General features: G+C 43.5%; 1 protein-coding gene across 1 annotated transcript in view; it reads right to left on the bottom strand.

The window, feature by feature from the left end:
• LOC148436205 (uncharacterized) overlaps positions 1-20701 on the bottom strand; it is a gene marked incomplete at its 5' end in the record, with an annotated part of 417606 nt that overhangs the window by 322369 nt on the left and 74536 nt on the right. The window contains one exon of the mRNA XM_088465211.1: positions 5588-5937. Within this exon, the coding sequence (XP_088321337.1) occupies positions 5588-5937 (350 nt within the window). The remainder of the gene's footprint in view (positions 1-5587; positions 5938-20701) is intronic.

Raw genomic sequence — 20701 nt, 5'->3', positions numbered from 1 at the left:
CCTCTTGATCTTGCTCTTCGTGAGTGGCATCCAAAAGTAGTTATTCTTCATCACTGGAATACATGTCACTTCCAGAATCTGTATCACTGGTGGACATCGCTGCACTCTTATTGTAGATGATACATGGATAATGGTTTTCACCGTACTTTGATGATCACAGTTTTTATAACTTTTTTATAATTGTGTCAGTCACTGTAATATCTAACAATTGTATCCTTATCTCAATCACTGATGTCTATCTCTCTCTCTCCTCAGCTACACTATCACAGGACTCTCAACAATATGGCCCTCATTCAGAGCCGTACGCTCTGAGCAGAGCGCACGCTCTGAATGAGGGCCGCCCTCCATAATTATGGAGCGTCCTCCTGGACGCTCGTATAGCTGTGGGTCATCACCCACAGCCTATACGAGTGTGCAGTTTGATGGCCGCAATGGTCGTGACCATCGCGACCATCGAAACTGCGAGCCGGAGCCTGCGGTTGAGGTTTTCAACCGCAAGGCCCGGAGTGATTTTGGCTCTATTAGAGCCAAAATCACTCCCACTGACATCACTAGTGATGTCAGTGGGCCGGCTTCTGACGGTAGGCGTTCCCTTGGGAACGCCCCCGTCAGGAGGCACGCCCCCGGCACGCCCACCAAAGGGGGCGTGCTGTCAAACAACATCGACAGCACGCCCCGTTTGATCAGACACAACGAGCGAAGGACTTTCCTTCGCTCGTCGCGTCTGGCGCATGCGCACGACGGAGCTCCCGCCGTCGTGCGCATGCACAGTGCACAACATCGACCCACTTGTGAGCGGACAGCCGCTTGCGAGTGGGTCTGAATCAGGCCCTATGTCACCAATATCATGAGGTGAATAATCCTCATAGGTTTGTCCACCCCTGTTGCTGGGAAGATATGGAGAGGTAGGAGTGAACAATCCTTAGGATTGCCCACCCCTGTTGTTTGGAAGAGAAGAAGGAGGAGAAGTGTGTGTAGGTATGAATTGGGCATACTTCAGGGGCCATCATACAGTATGATCTGTGTGGGTCAAGGATGAGCAGTACACACTTCAGGGGCCAGCATATGATCTGTGTCAGTCAGGAATGAGCAGCACACTTCAAGAGCACCAAATATTCTGTAAGCAGGGGAGAAGGGATGGATCGGGGATAAATCACTGTAACCTGCCAATGGCCGTCCTTCTCTTTTTTAGAGCGGCCTCCTGGCTGCTCGCATAGCTGTGGGTGACCACCCACAGCTTATGCGAGTGGCCAAATAGATGGTCGCGATGGTCAAGACCATTGCGACCATCGGCTTGCGATGAGACCCTTGTGGTAGGGTCTCGTTGCCGTAAGCCCTGGAGTGCTTTTGGCTCTATCAGAGCCGAGAGCACTCCCACTGACATCACTTGTGATGTCAGTGGGGCCGGCCCCAGATGGTAGGGGTCTGAATCAGGGTCTGAATCAGGCCCAGAGTTTCCAGTCACTGAATTTCCCCGGCAGTGCAGCATCATGGTTACACAGGAGCACAGGCTTCATTCATTCTAATAACCCGGCGTCTGTGAGGAGCAGCGCCAGGTCTAAACCAGGGGGGGGCAGCAGCTGTGTATGTGTTCATTACCCCGGCATCTGCGAGTAGCCACGCTGGGGTTACACAGGAGCACAGGCTCCATTCAGTCTTATAACCCGGCGTCTGCATGGAGCAGCGCCAGGTCTAATCAGGGGGCCAGCGGCTATATATTCATTACCACAGGAGCACAGGCTCCTTTCATAGCAACAGCCTGGCATCTGCAAGGAGCAGCGCCGAGCTGATCAGTGAAGAGGGGAGCGAGTGGCTGGGAGGGAGCAGGCAGAGGCTGCACGGGGCTTACATAGGAGCAGAGGCTCCATTTAGTTCACTAACCCGGCATCTGCCAGGAGCAGCACCGGGTGTGTGCGTAGAGGGGAGCAGGCGCCAGGCTGGCTGATCCCTGTGCCCAGCAGTGATCAGCAGAAACGATTAGAAAATGTAGTTGCAGAGGGACCGTGGAGGTCCCTCTGGGGCTGGTGGCTGCAGGAACATTCTCCTCCAACAGCCACCCACAGGGCATTTCTGACTAGTTGTATCAGATCAGATACGACCAAGTCAGGGAAAGCCCAGTCTGGTATGGTCGTATCTGATACGACCGTGCCAGGCAAGTGGTTAAAAAAAATGTCCAATGCATGTTGACTTATTGTCTACTCCACCTCTTATGTCTAGATATTGTCTTATTAAATTGCTCTTTTAGCTCAAAGTAATTGTGTATCCATTTTTTGCATATTTATATATATTAATAGGTGATAGTATTGCTGCACAAAATGATAGGTGCTGTGAAATTCTAGTATGCACCTTTTTTGCACAATGCACTGATATAAACAATTATTTTTATCATTGTTTTAGATACTTAAGGGTATATTGTTGCATTTACTAATGTATACATAAACATGGTGCACTTTAAAAGCATTAAGAAAAGTCTATTATGTACTACTTTTTTTGCATGATGCACTCTATGGTATGAATGTACTATAATTTTCGAATACACAAAATACCAAAGATTATTAGAGTTTTATCACATTTTTTGCACATTAGCACATATTGCACTTTGAAATAATTACCTTATTACATGGAATTGAATATTCCTTTTTGTATACACATAAAATATATAAGACATTGGGCGCTCAAATACAGATTTAATTATTGTATGTTTCCGTCAGCAACAGATCTCCAGTGTTGCACTTCTGATTGAGCCGACACCTTTATTGCTGGGGAGTGCTGTATACAGGTAGCTCACCATCTATACAGGTTTTCTTTCCCATTGGTCTCTGGGCCTGATTCAGATCCGGTCGCAAGCACTGAGCGCTCGCAACCGGGTCGATAGTGGCCGGCTCCGTTGTCCGCATGCGCGAGACCCGGCTAGCGACGGGAAATCCGTCGATCCGGGTCTCGCAACAAAGGGGGCGAGCTGTCGGTGTTAAGTGACAGCTCGCCCCCTTTGGTGGATGGACCGGGGGGTGGCTGCCCAAACAGAGGCGTTCCCATGTGAACGCCTGCCATTTGGGGGCGGCCCCACTGACATCATGAGTGATGTTAGTGGACAGATTCCGGCTCTGTTAGAGCCGAAATCTCTCTGGGACTTGCGGCCACGACACCCTACCACAACGGTCTCATCGCAAGCCCGATGGTCGCGATGGTCTTGACCATCGCGACCATCATCCTGGCCGCTCGCTATAGCTGTGGGTGGTCACCCACAGCTATGCGAGCTTCCAGGAGGCCGCACAAAAAAAAAATGCCCTGATTCAGAGCGAGTGCTCTTTCAGAGCATCCGGCTCTGAATCAGGGCCTCTATACACTAATTTGTGTATACAATTATTCAATTATTTTTTATAAATCAGTGTAATGGAGCGTACACACGGTCAGATTTGTCAGACTTGTCAGATTTGTCAGATGAACGATTGAACGATTAAACGATCTGAACGATTTGAACGATTTGAATAAAGTTTTGAATGATTTGAACGATTTGAACGATTGAACGATTTTTGACTGCATTAAAATGAATGGAATCGTCCAAGTCTGACTGCAAACCCATCAGATGTCAGATATCGTTATCTGACAAACGGGAACGCGCATCGTTGATCGTCCATCGTTCAGGCATGTCAGATATGAACGATTTTCCTTCAGATATGAACGACTGAACGATTTTTAAATCGTTATCGTTCATATCTGAAGGAAAAATCTGATCGTGTGTATGCACCATATGAGTTTCTACCTCTTTTGGTGCTGCAATTTTCCATCTCCATATATATATTTATGTATATATAAGGGTGTGTGCTATCTACCCTATATAAGGGCGTTATACATATTGAGGTGTGATATTATTTTATATCAATACAACTCTGAATTCTATCTGGCTGTATACTGTTGATTGAAAAAGATTTTATGTATAATAAATATTTTTATATTAATGGTGGCCTTTGGGCCTTCTTTGGGTGTATTCTTGGTGCAAGGGTTTATTTTTAGATATTTATCTCCTTAAGAAGATAAGGAGTTTTTCTTCATATTAAGAAAATCCAATTGTATGGGAGAAAAGCCACACTGAAGTTTTTAGTATACATAAAGTGCACAAGTCGGCCGTAGGATCCATCTCTTCTAAGAATTTATAATACTGCAAATTGGATTACGAGCTTATTTTATATTGGACTTTTTTTATATATTTAATTGAAGTGAACAATTCGTTATTTGTTTTCTTTGGGGCACATCTTCTATACTACTCTATAAAATATTGTGTTCTAGCCCCTACTAACAGGGGGATTGTTTTAGAAGTTTTGTATCCATTTATTATATACTAATAAAGCTGAGCGCAGGTTAAGGGCATTTCTTTGTGTGTTTATATATATATATATATATATATATATATAAATATAAATATCCCCACTGTCATATTTCTGCATTTACCCCTGAACCTGTTTCACCTCTCCAGTCATACGGACTTTAGAGGTGATATAGTTGTATATGTATGTATTTTTTGGAGCGCATTTACAATACAGAAAGCATATTTTACACTATCAGAACAGATGTAAGTAATATTCTGCATGAGGCCGAGAGTGTCTCTCACCAATGAGGAGAAAGATCCATCATTGTCAGACCGAGATTGCATCCCAACCTTTCAGATGGTCAAAGAGTGGCAGTTGAGTCTTAGGGGGTCTATTTACTAAGCCTTGGATGGAGATAAAGTACCAGGCAATCAGCTCCTAACTGCCATGTCACAGGCTGTGTTTGAAAAATGGCAGTTAGGAGCTGATTGGCTGGTACTTTATCTCCATCCACTTTATCTCTCTCCAAAGCTTAGTAAATAGACCCCATAAAGTGGAGGAGGTGTGGCCAGTGCTTTGTGGGTGTGGCCAGTAACATGTAGGAGTGTACATTCCTTCACTATCAGCCCCAATGTCTCCCTAAATACATATAAGCAGAAAAATTGCATAATTTTGTGAGGAAAATACAAACACAATTTTATTACTTCTGATTTATGGATGACCATGTGGCCAGCTGGGTGACTGATCATCATGCTGTCATTATGATTGGCCTAGTTTTATGTGGAAGCCTGGGGCTGTAGTCCCATCTGCCGAATTGTTAATCTGGGCCTGCTTGTCCCACTCTATGATTTCCAGCCTAGTAGTAAGGGCTGATGTAATATATACATATGCAGAGCTGGAGCTACCACTGTACCCAGCAGCCGCACACAGAGAAGGCACCAATCATTATTCACAGGGCCATAGCTAGCGTAGTGTGGCCGGTGCCATCGCACAGGGCACCACAGGTCAAGGGGCGCTGTTTGGGCCTGTCAAATTTCTGTTTATTATCATTCTTGCTTATAGCTTCCTCTTATTTCATCCCCAGCATCTCCTGGCCTTTCCTATCTCTTCCCTTGCCCTTCCCCATGAAGCCATGGCCCTTTTTTGGGTGCATTTTGTCCCTTTGAAAAATGAGGGGGGCACCAATGCTCTTTCTGGCACAGGGCACCAAAAAGTCTAGTTACGGCTCTGATTATTCATCACACATCTGCCTGGCACAGTGACTACACGTTACTCACCATAGACAGGGTCACAGAGGCTTGTTCTTGTGGTTTCTCTGTCTGTATTTGCACTGTGTAATCACCGCTGTCTGTTATATGGAGATCTGAGATCAGTAATGAGCCATTAGGTAAAGGCCTGGCCCGAGGGAAGTACTGAGGCCCAGGAATTAGTGAGGGAGTAACATCAGGAATATATGTGAGGATTTGATCCCCAGCACTGGTGTTTAGTCCTTTATACCAAGTGACAGACACAATACTCCCAGTGATCTCAGTAACACTCAGGGTGACAGATTCCTGGATCACTGGATACTGAGGGATCAGCTGAATATTAATCATCCCACTAGTCAAATCCATCCACAGACTGAGGAGAGCTGAAAGAGAAACAAACATATATCAGGTAATAGAATGCTTGCCTACCCTCCCAAATTCCGCGGGAGCCTCCCGAATTGAGGTGGGAGCTCCCGCTACCCCGCAAACTAGATGTAATCCCCCGCTTTCCTCACAGCGCTGCAGAAAGTCCGGACTGCGCATGCGCGAGTCCAGATGTAGACGCAGGGTCAGGGAGTCCGTTTACTACAGAGAGATCCCTCCTGGGTCCACCCCTGCACAGAGCAGCTGACTCACCAGCCAAAGTTCACACAGACTACTGGGAGAGACTGATGCTCCCAGCATTCTCTGCCCAGCCATTCCCGAGGAGGACACATGGAGGAGTAGCTGATGCTGAGCTGTCTGAGCCCGAGGAGGACACATGGAGGAGGAGCTGATGCTGAGCTGTCTGAGCCCGAGGAGGACACATGGATGAGGAGCTGATGCTGAGCTGTCTGAGCCCGAGGAGGACACATGGAGGAGGAGCTGATGCTGAGCTGTCTGAGCCCGAGGAGGACACATGGAGGAGGAGCTGATGCTGAGCTGTCTGAGCCCGAGGAGGACACATGGAGGAGGAGCTGATGCTGAGCTGTCTGAGCCCGAGGAGCTGTGTGTGAGTGTTTCACAATTCAGAGGTTGAGCCCAAAAAATCTCCTTTATATCTGTTGTGGTCAGTGTCAGTGCTGCAGGAGAGGTGAGGTGAGGGGAATGTGTGTGTGTGTGTGTGCATGTTTGTGGGTGGTGGAATCTATTAATGTGAATGTTTATGTGTGTGTGGGGGATCTGATAATGTTAATGTGGTAGGGGGAGATCTAGTAATGTCAGTGTGGCAGAGAAGAGACATATTAATGTCAGTGGGGGGGCTAGGGTGTCAGCATATAGTAAGATGTGTTATTATATTTGTGTGGTCATCTATTGAAGAATTTTAATTAGAATCGTTGTGGGGGAACAGATTCTTATTTTGTCCACATTTCCTTTTGCAAGGCCCTCTTATGCCCGTGTCTATGGGAATGTACTGACATAGGGCCTAATTCAGAGCCACTCATAAGCGGCAGCTCGTTCGCTCCGAGCGATGTTTGCCCAACTGCGCATGCGTACGGATCGCTATACGCGTGCGCGAACCAGTCAGTGCGGTCAAAATTCATGTGTTCGCAAAATAGCGAATGCCTGCTATTTTGAGTGACAGAATGAGGCGTATGTGGGTGGTAACAGGGGAAGGTGCTTGAAAACGGGGAGTGGAAATCCGATCGCAGGTGTGCTTAAAGGTCAAAACGGGCGTTTTAAGGGAGTGCATAATTAATCCAGCAGCGTCATTGACCACGTCACTTGTTTTTTTTTAACTCAGAACTGCTCGCAAAATAGTGGTTGAAAAAACCAACCACAAGAATAGCGAGCAGTTCATACGCTGGTCGATGTACTCGATTAATCTAATAAATAGCGGACATGACGTATGGTGCGAGCGGCCAGGGGGCGTATTTTTCAAATTTACGTTCGCATGTTTTGCTCGCTCGTTCAGACTTAGAAGCGTGAACAGTCCGCAAAGTGCGAACGGTTCATTTGAATAGCCACCCCTTTTTAGAAAACGAACGACCGCAAATAGCCAATGGCTCTGAATGAGGGCCATAATTTGCCTCCATGTCAGCAATACAGAATATTTTGGTATCACATGCCAAGTATTTACATAAAGTAATTGTAATTTAATTTGGTCCAGAACACACCCAATTGGCAACAGATACGCCCATAGGTGGATCTAGACACGCCTTTTGGGTGGTGTCAGACATCTAGCGCCGCACTTTTTACTATAGTGTGTAATCTCCCTGAAACTACTTTTCAAAAGTAGGCAAATATGGGTAATAGGACAAAGTCAGATGTTACCAAGGCTTGTACAAATACAATATAATATAATACTGCATGATTACATTTGTTGATAAATAAGGACATTTCAGAGTGATTTATACAGTTATGTTGTTATTAGCCTTGTGTCATTGTATAATGCCAAAGGTTTAATACAGGGAAGGGAATTCCTAGTGACTGGCTAGAAGTAATTGATTGTCTACTGCTTTTAGTGATATATTTTTGATGCTATATAACCACATGTAGGGGCTGAGTTGGGTACAATGCTGATGTTTTTTTGCGACTGTGCATCCGTCTAAATCCCTAAAGTTGCACCGCGTATGCGTCACTTGGTCTCTGGGCCTGATTCAGAGCTGAACGCTCTGACCAGAGCGCTCACTCTCAATCAGGGCCCTCCTCCCTCAACTTGGAGCGGCCTCCTGGCCGCTTGCATAGCTGTGGGTGACCACCCACAGCATATGCGAGCGTCCATGATGATGGTCGCGATGGTCTTGACCATCGCAACCATCGGGCTTGCTACGGAGACCCTGCAGTAGGGTCTCGCTGCCGCAAGCCCTGGAGTGATTTTGGTTCTATCAGAGCCAAAATCACTCCCACTGACATCACTAATGATGTCAGTGGGGCCGGCTTCAGACGGTAGGCGTTCCCATGGGAAGCCCATCGCTCGCCGGGTCTCACGCATGCGCACGATGGAGCTCCCTCCGTCGTGCGCATGCGCAGTAGGGCACAATCGACCCGCTTGTGAGCGTCCTGCGCTCGTGAGCGGGTCTGAATCAGGCCCTCTGTGCAGTGTGCACAGAGATGCAGGATAAATTGAGATGCATAGACTCTGGAAAATGATAGGTGTTCCTGGGCGGTGACTGGGAGGTGGCTATGCAGATGCACAAAGATCTTCCATCTGATAGGCATGTTATGGGAGCATTGGCGTATCTATAATGGATGCAGGGTGTGCGCTGCACACAGGTCCCGGGGTGCAGGGGGGCCCACACTGAACATCTTGCACTCATATAAAAATTATATTTACCTCTCCAGAGGAGTACCACGTTGACCAGTTCTATAGAATTTAATCACCAGGAAAATGACGCTGTGGACATTTTCCCAGTGATTTGCACATATTCAGTAAAGATGTCCCCAGAAATAAGTCACGGACGCCATGTTCCCGGAGACCTGCGCATGTGCAGTAGACTCAGGCACAAAGCCACAGTCTACTGCTCTGCTGAAGAGGAGAGGGCCCATAAGGCTGCACACAGGCCCCTGTATGGGAGTTTTGCGGGCATGTTGCAGGGGTGTACTCTGGTCCTGATTCAGAGATGGATGCTGTTAGCATCCTTGGATGCAGCAGTGGCGCTACCACTAGGCAGCTGTAGAGAGCTACCACAGGTGTCGTCACCTAAGGAGGCCACTGTTGAGGCCGCCTATCAAACAAATGAGGGATTTCTCTGAAACAGACTCCTTTTTTCGATGATGCCTACGACTGCCACAGGTCTTATTAGCTGGGACCGACACTATCTCCTCATTTCTTCCCTGCTTTTGGCCTCAATGGCAATTTCATGTGTTCTGTGAAAAAGCCAGCACAGCTTCTGATTCTGGTCCCCTGCTCAATTTGTGCTACAGTAGCTTTTCTGTGTGATAGGACCAGACAGGCTAGCCTTCATCCCACATGCGCATTAATAAGCCTTGGCGCATATGACCATGTTGCTGGTTTACTGTCTGTCCTTCCTTGGACCACTTCTGGTAAGTTCTAAGCACTGCATACTGGAAGAGCTGCCGTTTTAGAAATGCTCTGACCTAGTCGTCTAAACATCACAATTTGACGCTTGTCAAAGTTACTGAGATTCTAACGCTTGTCCATTTTTCCTACTTCAAAGTTCGGGGTCTATTCTGATCATTTTTATGCCCGATATGTAAAAGGGTGATGCTTTTCCTAGCAAGACACGGCTACTAAAAGCATTGCCCTTTTAAATATTGGGCATAGTCATAAATATGATCAGAAACACCCGGATTTACAACCAGACACTTTGTAAATAAACCCCATCAACTTCAAGAACTGACGGCTCACTTGTTGCCTAATATACTCCACCCATTGACAGGTACCATTGTAACAAGATAATTAATGTTATTCACCTGTAAGGTTATGGCTGATATATATAAATGTGTGTGTGTGCAGATATGTCTGTGCAGCTGTATATATGTGTCTGTACAATAGTGTCGGTGTAAAAAAAAATATATAAATTTATATATGTGTGTGTGTTTGTGAAACTTTTTGTGTAGCTGTATATATGTGTCTGTGTATATATGTGTCTTTAACTGTTGGCATGCATATAGGTTGTGCACCTGCACACCCCTTAGCACCGGAGAGCTCAGCAACACCAAAAGACCCGGAAGACCACGGAAAACAACTGTGGTGGATGACAGAAGAATTATTTCCCGGTGCGTTCTTTCTTTTTAAGAATGTTCCAAACAGTTGATTTGGCCACACCTAATGTTTTTGCTATCTCTCTGATGGGTTTGTTTTAATTTTTCAGCCTAATGATGGCTTGCTTCACTGATAGTGTCAGCTCTTTGGATCTCATATTGAGAGTCGACAGCAACTGATTCCAAATGCAAATGTCACACCTAGAATCAACTCCAGACCTTTTACCTGCTTAACTGATAATGAAATAACAAGGGAATAGCCCACACCTGTCCATGAAATAGCTTTTGAGTTGATAGTCCCATTACTTTTGGCCCCTTAAAAAGTGGGAGGCACATATAGAAACCGTTGTCATTCCTACACCGTTCACCTGATTTGGATGTAATTACCCTCAATTAAATCTGAAAGTCTGCAGTTAAAGCACATCTTGTTTGTTTCATTTCAAAGCCATTGTGGTGGTGAATAGAGGCCAAAATATGAAAATTCTGTCAATGTCCCAATATTTATGCACCTGACTGTATCTGCGCTGGGAAACCATTTCAGTGATGTATCACGATAACTGGAATAGGGGTTATGACAACTATATTAATACCAAAGATGGAGAACTAATTGTACTTATGGACCACCAATCCACCATGCAGATGTGCCTGGGATTTGTACAGAGATGCCCACAAACAGTCCCTGACCAAAAGAGGGCCACAAAGTGCTTGCGAGAGCATGGGTTTCACTAGCCAACCCCCGATACGTCCAATAATCATTCACCAACTGTCAACTGTCCCATCACCACTCTAATCTCACTTGCCTCCATCTAATATCTTAATTCTAGTAATGATACTTAATTTAAGTTCAGTCTTTACTTGAACCACTGCTGTGTGAACTTTCATGCTGAATTTCCTGCCTCTCCTAAGAGAGAGGCTTTATATTTTATTTTACAATTCCAATTCCAACTTTCCCATGCACTCTGGCCCAAGATCTCTGATCCCATTGTGTACTGTGATCTATAGTTCTACTCTTCCTCCACGCCTGCCCTGCTGAGATAGCTTTCCAGATCAATGAATAGTATATACAGGGCAGTGCAAATATAATTTCAATCTCATTAGATGGAGAAGGTTGAGTTCCCTCATACAGTTTAACACTGGAGATGTTTTCTGAGTCTTCAGTATTCACTCTCCAGAAGCCACCTTCTCCACTTTCTTCTGTAAAAGTTTATGTGAAGAAATGGAAGGTACAGATCACTACAGTGAGTAATCAGAGGTGGATGGGGGTTTTAAATTAAAAATGGCAAAGAAATGCTGATTTCAGAAGAGTGGAGATAGCTACTCCAACATTGTAACACAGCTACAGCCCTGGAATGTTGTCTGGTTTGTAAGTGCCTTAAAATGTTCATACTTGATCACTGAATTTGTAATATCGATTTGAGAGTGCAATTTTTGCGACAGAGAAAACTAATGTCGTGCCCATTTTTTCACCTAGGGTATGTGCACTCCCAATTCCTGCGGTATTCAATTTTAAAAAATCGGGTGCAAATATTTTTATGAAAACATACCCATGCAAAAATTAGAAAAAATCAGTCTGTCACCCCCAAAAATAAAATAAAATATAAAAAACAAACTTTTTCTTGTCAAACATTTTCTTGTTTAATTTTGTACGCATAAAACAAATAAAAATTCTAAAAAAAAGTGATTTCGGGGTAATTTTAGGTCAATAAAAAAATTAATATGTAAAAAATTCTAAAAAAACATTTTAGGTTAGATTCAAATGAAAACACAAATTTATATAAAACATAAAAAAATACCGGCACTCACTTTGTTGCAGAGCCTTCCAAATGCTTGCTGGGGTGCTCACCTTGGGGTGTGGTATCCCTCCACATATATATACAAGAGATAAGTGGCATTCCCAGTCCAAATACTCAGAGAAAAAACAGTGCTTTACTGTACTGTTTTTGCTCTGAGTATTTGGACTGGGAGTGACAGTTATTTCTTGTGTATATATATATATATATATATATATATATATAAGCAAAAAGGTCCACATTCACGTTTTTGTATCACCATTGCTGGGGTCACAGACTCGAACGGGCATAGTAGCTCCAAAAGCATAGAAACATATTGAGCGCACTCACCAGACTTGTAGTTGTAGAAAAAGGATTTTATTAACAGAAAGCCATCATAAGTAGTCGACGTTTCAGTCCTCCCTTGGACTTTTGTCTTGACACAGTGGTAGATTGCATTAGTTTAAAATATACTCTATATTTTACGTTGAATTAATATATTATCTTACTACCACGGTTACATCTGTGCACATCTATACTTGATTTATGTTGAAATATTTATTTGTACATGTGAGGATGCATGTGTACATCAAGGCATGCATGTACCCACATGTATATATTTAATTTATTTGTATCTGTTTATTGTTTAAGTTCTATTAGTGTGTATTTTTAATTTTTGTATATATTTTTATATATTTTTTTATTGTTGATTTTCTTATTGTTGATCTTGTATTTTTTTTCATTTTTTTTATTTTTTTCATTTTTTCTTTTTGCACATAGGAGATGTGTGTGGTGTTTATATTTTTTTCTCTCTGTTTTTGTGATATTGTTACTATAGGATGGAATATACCAATGTGTTTACTCAGGCTTTAATATTTTTCCATTGTAGACGTATGTGTAGAGTTTCCATTTATCTCTTCTTGGTATTGACAGCATGGATGGAATCTAACACTGTGTCTATTCAGGCTCCAATAATCTGTCTTCCTCTACATTAATGTACTATAGCGATTAAGTCTATTAAATGTTCGTTTTTATCCAAAGAATGAATGGTTAACCGTGTCCCTCCCTGTGAGTAGATATGCAGATTAACTTTGAGTTACTTTAGTCAGTATAGAGTGCGCTATGCCCCGATCGTTTACCATGTATACATGGCAACCTATGGAACGCACCCAGACTGATGGTGACAGACTCTAGTGTAGGGAACTTCAGGCCTGACAGGGAACATGTGACCAGGGGTTGGTCTGTGACCACTTCTGCCGGGATGCGTAGTTGGGCAACCCGGGGGATTGCAAGCAGTTGGGGACACACACGTGTGTGTGTGTTAGTGTACCGGAGTCCCACGTTGCCCATGAGTGGAGATAGCGGAGTGTGGTGTTCATTTGAACCTGGTAAGCGCACGTCTTTTTGTCATATGCTCGCTGTTTAGTTGGATGTTGTATCTAAGGTTGACTATTTAATGTTTCTAGGCTATCAATGATTGTGTGGCAATGTCATCGTTAGCACTTATGTTTGTGATATAATATATATTTCTTTATGTGATTGTGCACACTTCATTGATATTCAACTGTATAGGTATCCATGATGCACACTCGCTGGGACAATTGTGTAACATAGCCCTGATTGGGTTTTGCGTTGCAGCATTTGGAGTTCTGTGATACTCCTAGCTTTTTCTTTTGGAATGCTAATATGTGTACATATATATACACATAATCTTCTTGTCCAGTCGTGTATGTGTTAATGTGGTTGGTCTTTTGTGCAGATTTTGTATGGAGCCTGATAGACTGTGTCACTGTGTCTTGTATTTTCTATTTTTCTATTGGTAATTTGAGTTTTCAATTTATATTGATTATATCTTTGTTGTTTCATTTTTAGATGTAATATGAAATATGCACACATGGTGCATTTTTGCAATTTGTTGCCGGTCTTGAAAAAGGTTCATATTCGAACCGAAACGTCGACAAATTATTTATATGGCAATCGTTTGGACAAATTATGCTGAATAAATTGTGTCATTTTTGGATTACATATTGAATGACTTCTTGGAGACTGGATATTGTGTGGATATTAATTGGATCAGTTTAAAATTTGATCTTGGATAGCAACCCACCGACGAATTATTCTTGATGTGAGTGCAGGATTCGATTGTATATATGTATGTATGTATATATATATATATATATATATATATATATAAAAAATGATGATTTTTGGGTAATTTATTTTTAAGCCATTTTTAGTTTTGACAAACAGTAATTACATGGAATTGTTGGACTAATTAAGCTAATTGGAAACTTTCCACAATTAGTCATGGGGGAGTGTCTTAGAGGCACGTCCTGACAATATTTCCGAAAAATAAAGATTTTAGAAATAAGATTTGGTTTGGAGGTGTTGAAATAGAATTTGATAAAAATCACGCACCCTAATGGATAGGAAAAACCTTATGGCTGCAGGTAAAACCCATCGCTGCTGTGTTTTTCAAAATTACGGTTGCAATTGGATATGCCCCAATGTGAGTAATGACTAGGACCATTGACAACATCTGTCTGTCACTCGTCATTTCACCACCAGTTTGAAAGTGTCACTTAACACAAGGAGTTAATTTTGAATTACTCCAAGGACTTATGTGCTAATAATTTCTTAATTAGTGCCAGAAAAAATAGCACTTTATTTCAGTGATGATAAGATTATGGCCTGATTCAGAGGTGGACACTGATGCAGACGTAAGGACTGAGACGCCCACTCGCAGTATCGTACAATGCTGCATTACTGGCTGGTGCATCTTTAGACACACCATCGGTCTCACCTTGAAACTTGCACCAGCCCTTTGTCAGGGTAATTTTTCCATTGGTGTACGGCCTCCCATTTAAGCAGCTGTATGTCTGAGTATAGCCGCTTTCACCTGCAACACTCGCATAGCATGCTACCTCTGCGTGCGCCGGATTTGGCACCCCTCTGTTACCTCCTGATCTCTGTCTACGAATGCCCCATACTGCCTATACACTTCCCTGTGCATGCACTGGAATCTGTACTGTGTCATCTTAGTCAGACCCTGTACAATAACCTCTTAATCATTATCATTTTTTTTTCACATGAGGCTGCCTGTTTAAACAGTATCTCAAAGGGGGGACAATTAAAGAAATGATAATCTGGAATGATCTTGGTGTTATTACCATCACCTTACACGTGTTCTGGGAAACGTCACCTGTAAAATGAGTCCCCCTATCACTTTTAATAATTCTAGGGATATAGTATCTGCATACAGGTTCCTGCAATTAAATCTTGTTATTAATAGCTACTGCTCTAAATAATGCCTGGACCCCTGGGTTGGACAGTATTCCAAGTATTTGACCTTAGCCTGGCATGGCTGCCGTTTATCCTTAGCAACCTTGTGTCCTGTGGGTGGGAGATAAAGCACAACAGTTTAATATCATTTAAACATGACCTAAATACAACAATAAATCATCCACATTTTACATTAGAACAGATCCATTGGCAGATTGAAAAGATTGTAAACAGTCATATAAGGCCTCGGAGAAGATACTGGGGTTGCCTATGAACCCATGGGAAACCTGTGTTCATGTGTGGTGTTCTTTACTTTGCAGTACTTGCTTATGTGTCCCACTTGGTTGCAGTTAAAACATGTTTTTGAGTGGGGTGGATGAAAATATTGTTGTGGGATTTGAGCAAGAGGGAAAGGTGGTGGGTATGGGTAAGGATATTGAAGGAAAGGATTTTGTGGGGGGTATGGAGTTTGTGGGTAGTATGGGACTTGTGGTAGTGCGCGATAAGTGGGATAAGGCTGTGCGTGCAGTGGTGTGGGATTGGTGAGGACGTGTAACTGTTCAGGTGTAGGTGTGTGTGGGTGCAGGTGTGTCTGCTGGCTGTGATGTTACCTTCATTCCTTCCAGAGCTTGGATACTGACAGCCATTAGTTTTTCGCTCTGGGTCTCTCTCTTCTTTGGGATGTTTTTATCATGTTCTATGGCAGATTCTATGAGGGTATCTATTGTGACTCCCCTCCACCCAGGTTGTGAGGTCTGAACCCGGGTCTTTAGATTTTCTTTAAGACCATCCATGAGTATAGTGACAATCATTCCCCTGTGGTGAGTGCTATCTTTAATATCCTCTAACCCAGTGTACTGGGTGATAGCCTGCAGAGCCCGGTCGCAATAATCTTCTGCAGATTCACTCTCCTTTTGCTTTATAGTGAAAATTTTGTTCCAGTTAACTACTACTGGAAAATATGTACCCAATTGAGTTATGATGCGGGAAATATTATCTTGGTTTACTTGGTCTGTTAAGGGAACGTCACCATCCAATACACAATCCGTGACAAATTTTGTCACGTCGGTATTACGTGGTAGACAGGCCCTTAACACCACACGCCAATCTTTATTAGTTGGCTCATGAGAACTACCCAAATTACTCAAAAATCTTTGACATTTGGCTAGTTCCTTTTTGGGATTGTGGAAATCATTTATGATGGAATTTAGTACTGCTCTTGTCCAAGGACAATGCATCACCACTTCCCTCGTGGGCACTACACCGTTCGCATCTGCATTTCCGTTTGGAACAGTTATTGTCCGAATGGGATGCAGACTGGCAGCGCTGCTACCTTTGACCTTGTTACCTGGCTGGGGGTTTAATCTGCTGCTGCTACGTATGGTATGAACAACTTCCTCTACGGGTGCAGAGGGTGTTAACACTTCCCTTACTGTTACTGATGGAGATGACGGCACCACTCATGATTGTGGTGATGCAGCATCTATCATCTGTACAGCATGGGAAATGGCAGACATTACAATAGGCTCATCATCCACATCATGAACATTTTCTTTATGGTTGCTTAAGAGAGGGTACAAATTGCTTGTTACATTTTTATGGGTATTTTTGATAACTGCACTTGCACCTCCATCCACATAAGGTGGAGGTGGTGTGCGTGAACTGCTGGCAATACCTTCCACAACGCTACCGTGCCGCACGTGCGCGCCATTTTGCGGCTCACCCGTATTTTCAATTTAGCGTCGCGGATGTATTTTCTGGCAATGCGCTTGCAACGCTAGTTTGCGTCGCTTGCGCATTTTTAAGCCACGCATCCCCTTCATGCTGCCACAACTTTAAACATTCATAATATTTTACCTTTTTCTCTCGGGAGCGCATCAGACTGATGTGTTCCCGGACATTATCTAATACATCCTTATCAAAACTACTAATTCTAGGAAACAGTTTAACACTCTTCCTAGTCATATTAAACCATAAATCACAATACCTAGTTGCATTGGCACCGTACTTGATATGCATAATATGCCGCGCCGACCCAAGAGGCGCTTCCAACACCAGCAAATCATTTAACATCTCTACCAATCGCTTGGTCCTCATCCTGGGAGAACCCTAAGTTTTTCAATAAAGATTTAATTTGGTGAAAGACAGTCTAGATACTCTCACTTACCTACGGAAGAAATTTCTAGATGCCCCCGCTCACCTACGGAAGAAATTTCTAGATGCCTTCGCTCACCTACGGAAGAAATTTCTAGATGCCCCAGCTCACCTATTATCTCTCAGTTTACAATCACAAGTTTCCAATGCGGCTTAATTACAATGCTCTAGTAACCCAACCTAATTACTGAACACTGCAATCACACTGAGAGCTGGTCCCTACAACAAAGACAACATGTACACCTGCCGATGTGTATAGAATGGTAAGCTACTTACCGAGATACTAGGCCAACCCCTGCGCCTAGTACTTAAGGATCATACAATACCCTTAACCTTTAGGTCCCGTGTTACACCCTAAACAAATACTCACAATCACACACTCTTTTCATGCGCAGAAAACTACATGTTAACCCAATTATTGGCAACACTTGAAAAGAATGTAAACCTCAATGGCTTTGTTTAAACACGTGGCAGCACAACCGGAAGTACGTATACGTTATTGTGCAACCAGTCGCATACACAATAATGCGACTACCACACAACCATATAACAACCTTTAGCTGCGTACACAAAAGTGCGTCTTTACGGTGCGCAAAACTGTGACTCAGCCACGTGTTCAATACTGCGGCACCCCTTTAAACATTATTGTTCTATCAACAAAGGAAAACAAACTTTTTCCTCTCTTGTCCCTGGATTCTAGTCAGCGTCCTTGGCGCATACGAAAACGGGTAGCGATTTCTCAGCACCGAGTGGTTGCAGGCAAACCCTGCATGTGGCCACTCCACCCTTTGGTGAGATATCGATAACCGTATGTGCCGTGTGAGTAGATAAGTGACTTCACTATGAGCCCCCAACTAAGGAATCTATATTTGAACCTCTATACACTCATGCCTATACCTTCTAATGTCCTGCCTATACCTTCTAAGGATGACGCTATTTTGCGTATGCAATCATACAGTAAATAAAGACTCCAGACCTAGAACATGTGGTTCCAAAGCACAAAGTATTATTCAAGAAAAAGTACAGTCAGTTACACACTATGATCTGTGTACAATTAAGCGCAAAGGAATTATACAGACCCAAGTACAGTATACATACGCAGCACTTCTGGACCAGATGTAGGCATCAGGAAGAAACCCCGTCAATCAGCATTCAGCAAGAAGACTAACAACCCGGGGTTAGAGCACACATATTTATACCCCCCAGAAATAGACAACACAATAGAAAGGCTTGTTGCTGATGCCATTGGTTCCCAAGGGGGGCGCATCTGTTACAGAGCATTTAACAGGTTGGTTCAAATGGACACAGAACAGCCTCTAACAGCTTGTTGCCTCCTCTATTTCCCCTGCATGCACAAAAATACATTTTGGTTCTTTATGTCTTTACGGTCCATAAGTTGCGAATGCATGTTCCGATCTTCACACCGTTGATACCGGGAAGCTGTGGATAAAGTGCGGATCAGTATAATATCAAAAACGGCTTACTTATCATGTATTAAACCTTAGATACCAAAATAGTCTTTATTTCACAGCATTTGTAATAAATGAATAAAACTTGAATCTTTTACTTTATAGCTATGGAACCTTTTGTGTAAGTGTGCATTATGTAAGTATTAGGGATATGGGAAAAGACGCTAGTTAACTTGGGGCAGATGCATGCGCATGAGGCTAATAAACAGCATTCGCATGCAGTATATTGTGTATTCGCTACTGAGCGTCATGTTAGCAGCTCAGCTGTGCGTAATGTGTGGTGCTTATGCATGAGATTCCATCTATGATGGACTTAACATATACATATATATATACATGTACATACACATATATATATATATATATATATATATACACACACATACATACATACATTCCTCACTCACAGTTTCAGACTGCAATGCAAATGTGTTACCCCCAGCTGTGAAGCCGGGGCCATTCTGTCTGGGTGCGGGATTAAAACCTGTTTAGGGTTCAGACAAATTCAATTGTGTAGATCAATGCCTGGGTTATATTACAATTGCCACAACTATACTTGTCTACATACAGGGATTCCCAATTTGTATGTAAAACACTCAGTATTCTGGTGCATTGTCTATTCTATTTACTTTTTCTCAGGAGGCTGTTCTTCCAGTTGCCCTTGGTAGATTATCAAAAACATTGCCATCTGTACTTAGCTCGTGAGTTGTAACTTAAAATGGCGCTGGTCGCAAAATGGCGTCTTGCAGATTCTTGTTTCTAAAATGGAGTCTAGCTGCCATTCGCAAGATGGCGTCACACACTCTTCAATTTTAAACTGATCTTGTCTCAGCCAATTATCCAGCTTCGACAGCAGAGTTCCCGGCAGCAGAAGCCCGACAGCGCTGGAAATCACGATCGTCGATAGGTAAGTACTGACTAACCTAACCCTCCTTAGGGGTACCTAACCCTAACCTCCCCCCAAGTGCCTAACCCTAAACCCCCCTCTAAGTGCCTAACCCTAACCCCCCCTTTCCCGATGCCTAAACCTAAGTCCCTCAGGGGGGTGCCTAACCTTAAGTCCCCCCCAGGGTGCCTAACTCTAACCCTCCCTCCCCCTAGCCTACCCCTAACCCTCCTGGGGGGTGCCTAACCCTAAGTCCCCCCCGGGTGCACTAAACCTAACCCCCCCCACGCGGCTGTCCGCTCGCGGCGCCCGCATCCCTTTGATCGGGATACCAGGCACCTGTCTCCAGGCATCGGGGAAATGTCAGGCATCTACATCCAGACGCCCGGCATTTCACCCTCGTCGGGATATGACAGTCGGGAAGCCGGCTGCCGATATTAAGGCAGCCGGCTTCCCGATTGTATACCGTGTAAACAGCAGCCTGTGGAGGTTATCGGGTTGAGCTGAACTCCACCTGAAAGTGGCGTTCAGTAATATCATCATGTTCCGAAAACAATGCTTTTTCGGAACTTGATGAATAGCCCCGACACTTACTTTTCCCAAAAGTATGTGAAAATGTAGTGAGGGAAAAGGGAGAGATCGTCACACTGGCTGAATAGCAATACAGAACATTTAATAATAAGAAGAAGATATATATGGATGGAAGAACTGTGGTTCCTTTATTGTCACACTACCAATAGTAAGTTATCGAGGTCACGGTGGTGCTCACTAGAGTTGGGGTACAGAGATATCAGTAAAAGGATAGAAAGAAAAGAACTCTGTTTGGTGAGCACTCTGAAAAAATGTGATTGGATAATATTAAGAATGAACTTTTAATATGCAAATGTTAACATCCTATTCCTTGTAGATACATACACTCTATATGTCAGTGATCATACAC

This window comes from Taudactylus pleione, unplaced genomic scaffold (genome assembly GCF_031769625.1).
Source record: "Taudactylus pleione unplaced genomic scaffold, aTauple2 ptg001910c, whole genome shotgun sequence".
NCBI lineage: Eukaryota > Metazoa > Chordata > Amphibia > Anura > Myobatrachidae > Taudactylus > Taudactylus pleione.
This window is presented reverse-complemented; position numbering and strand designations above follow the sequence as displayed.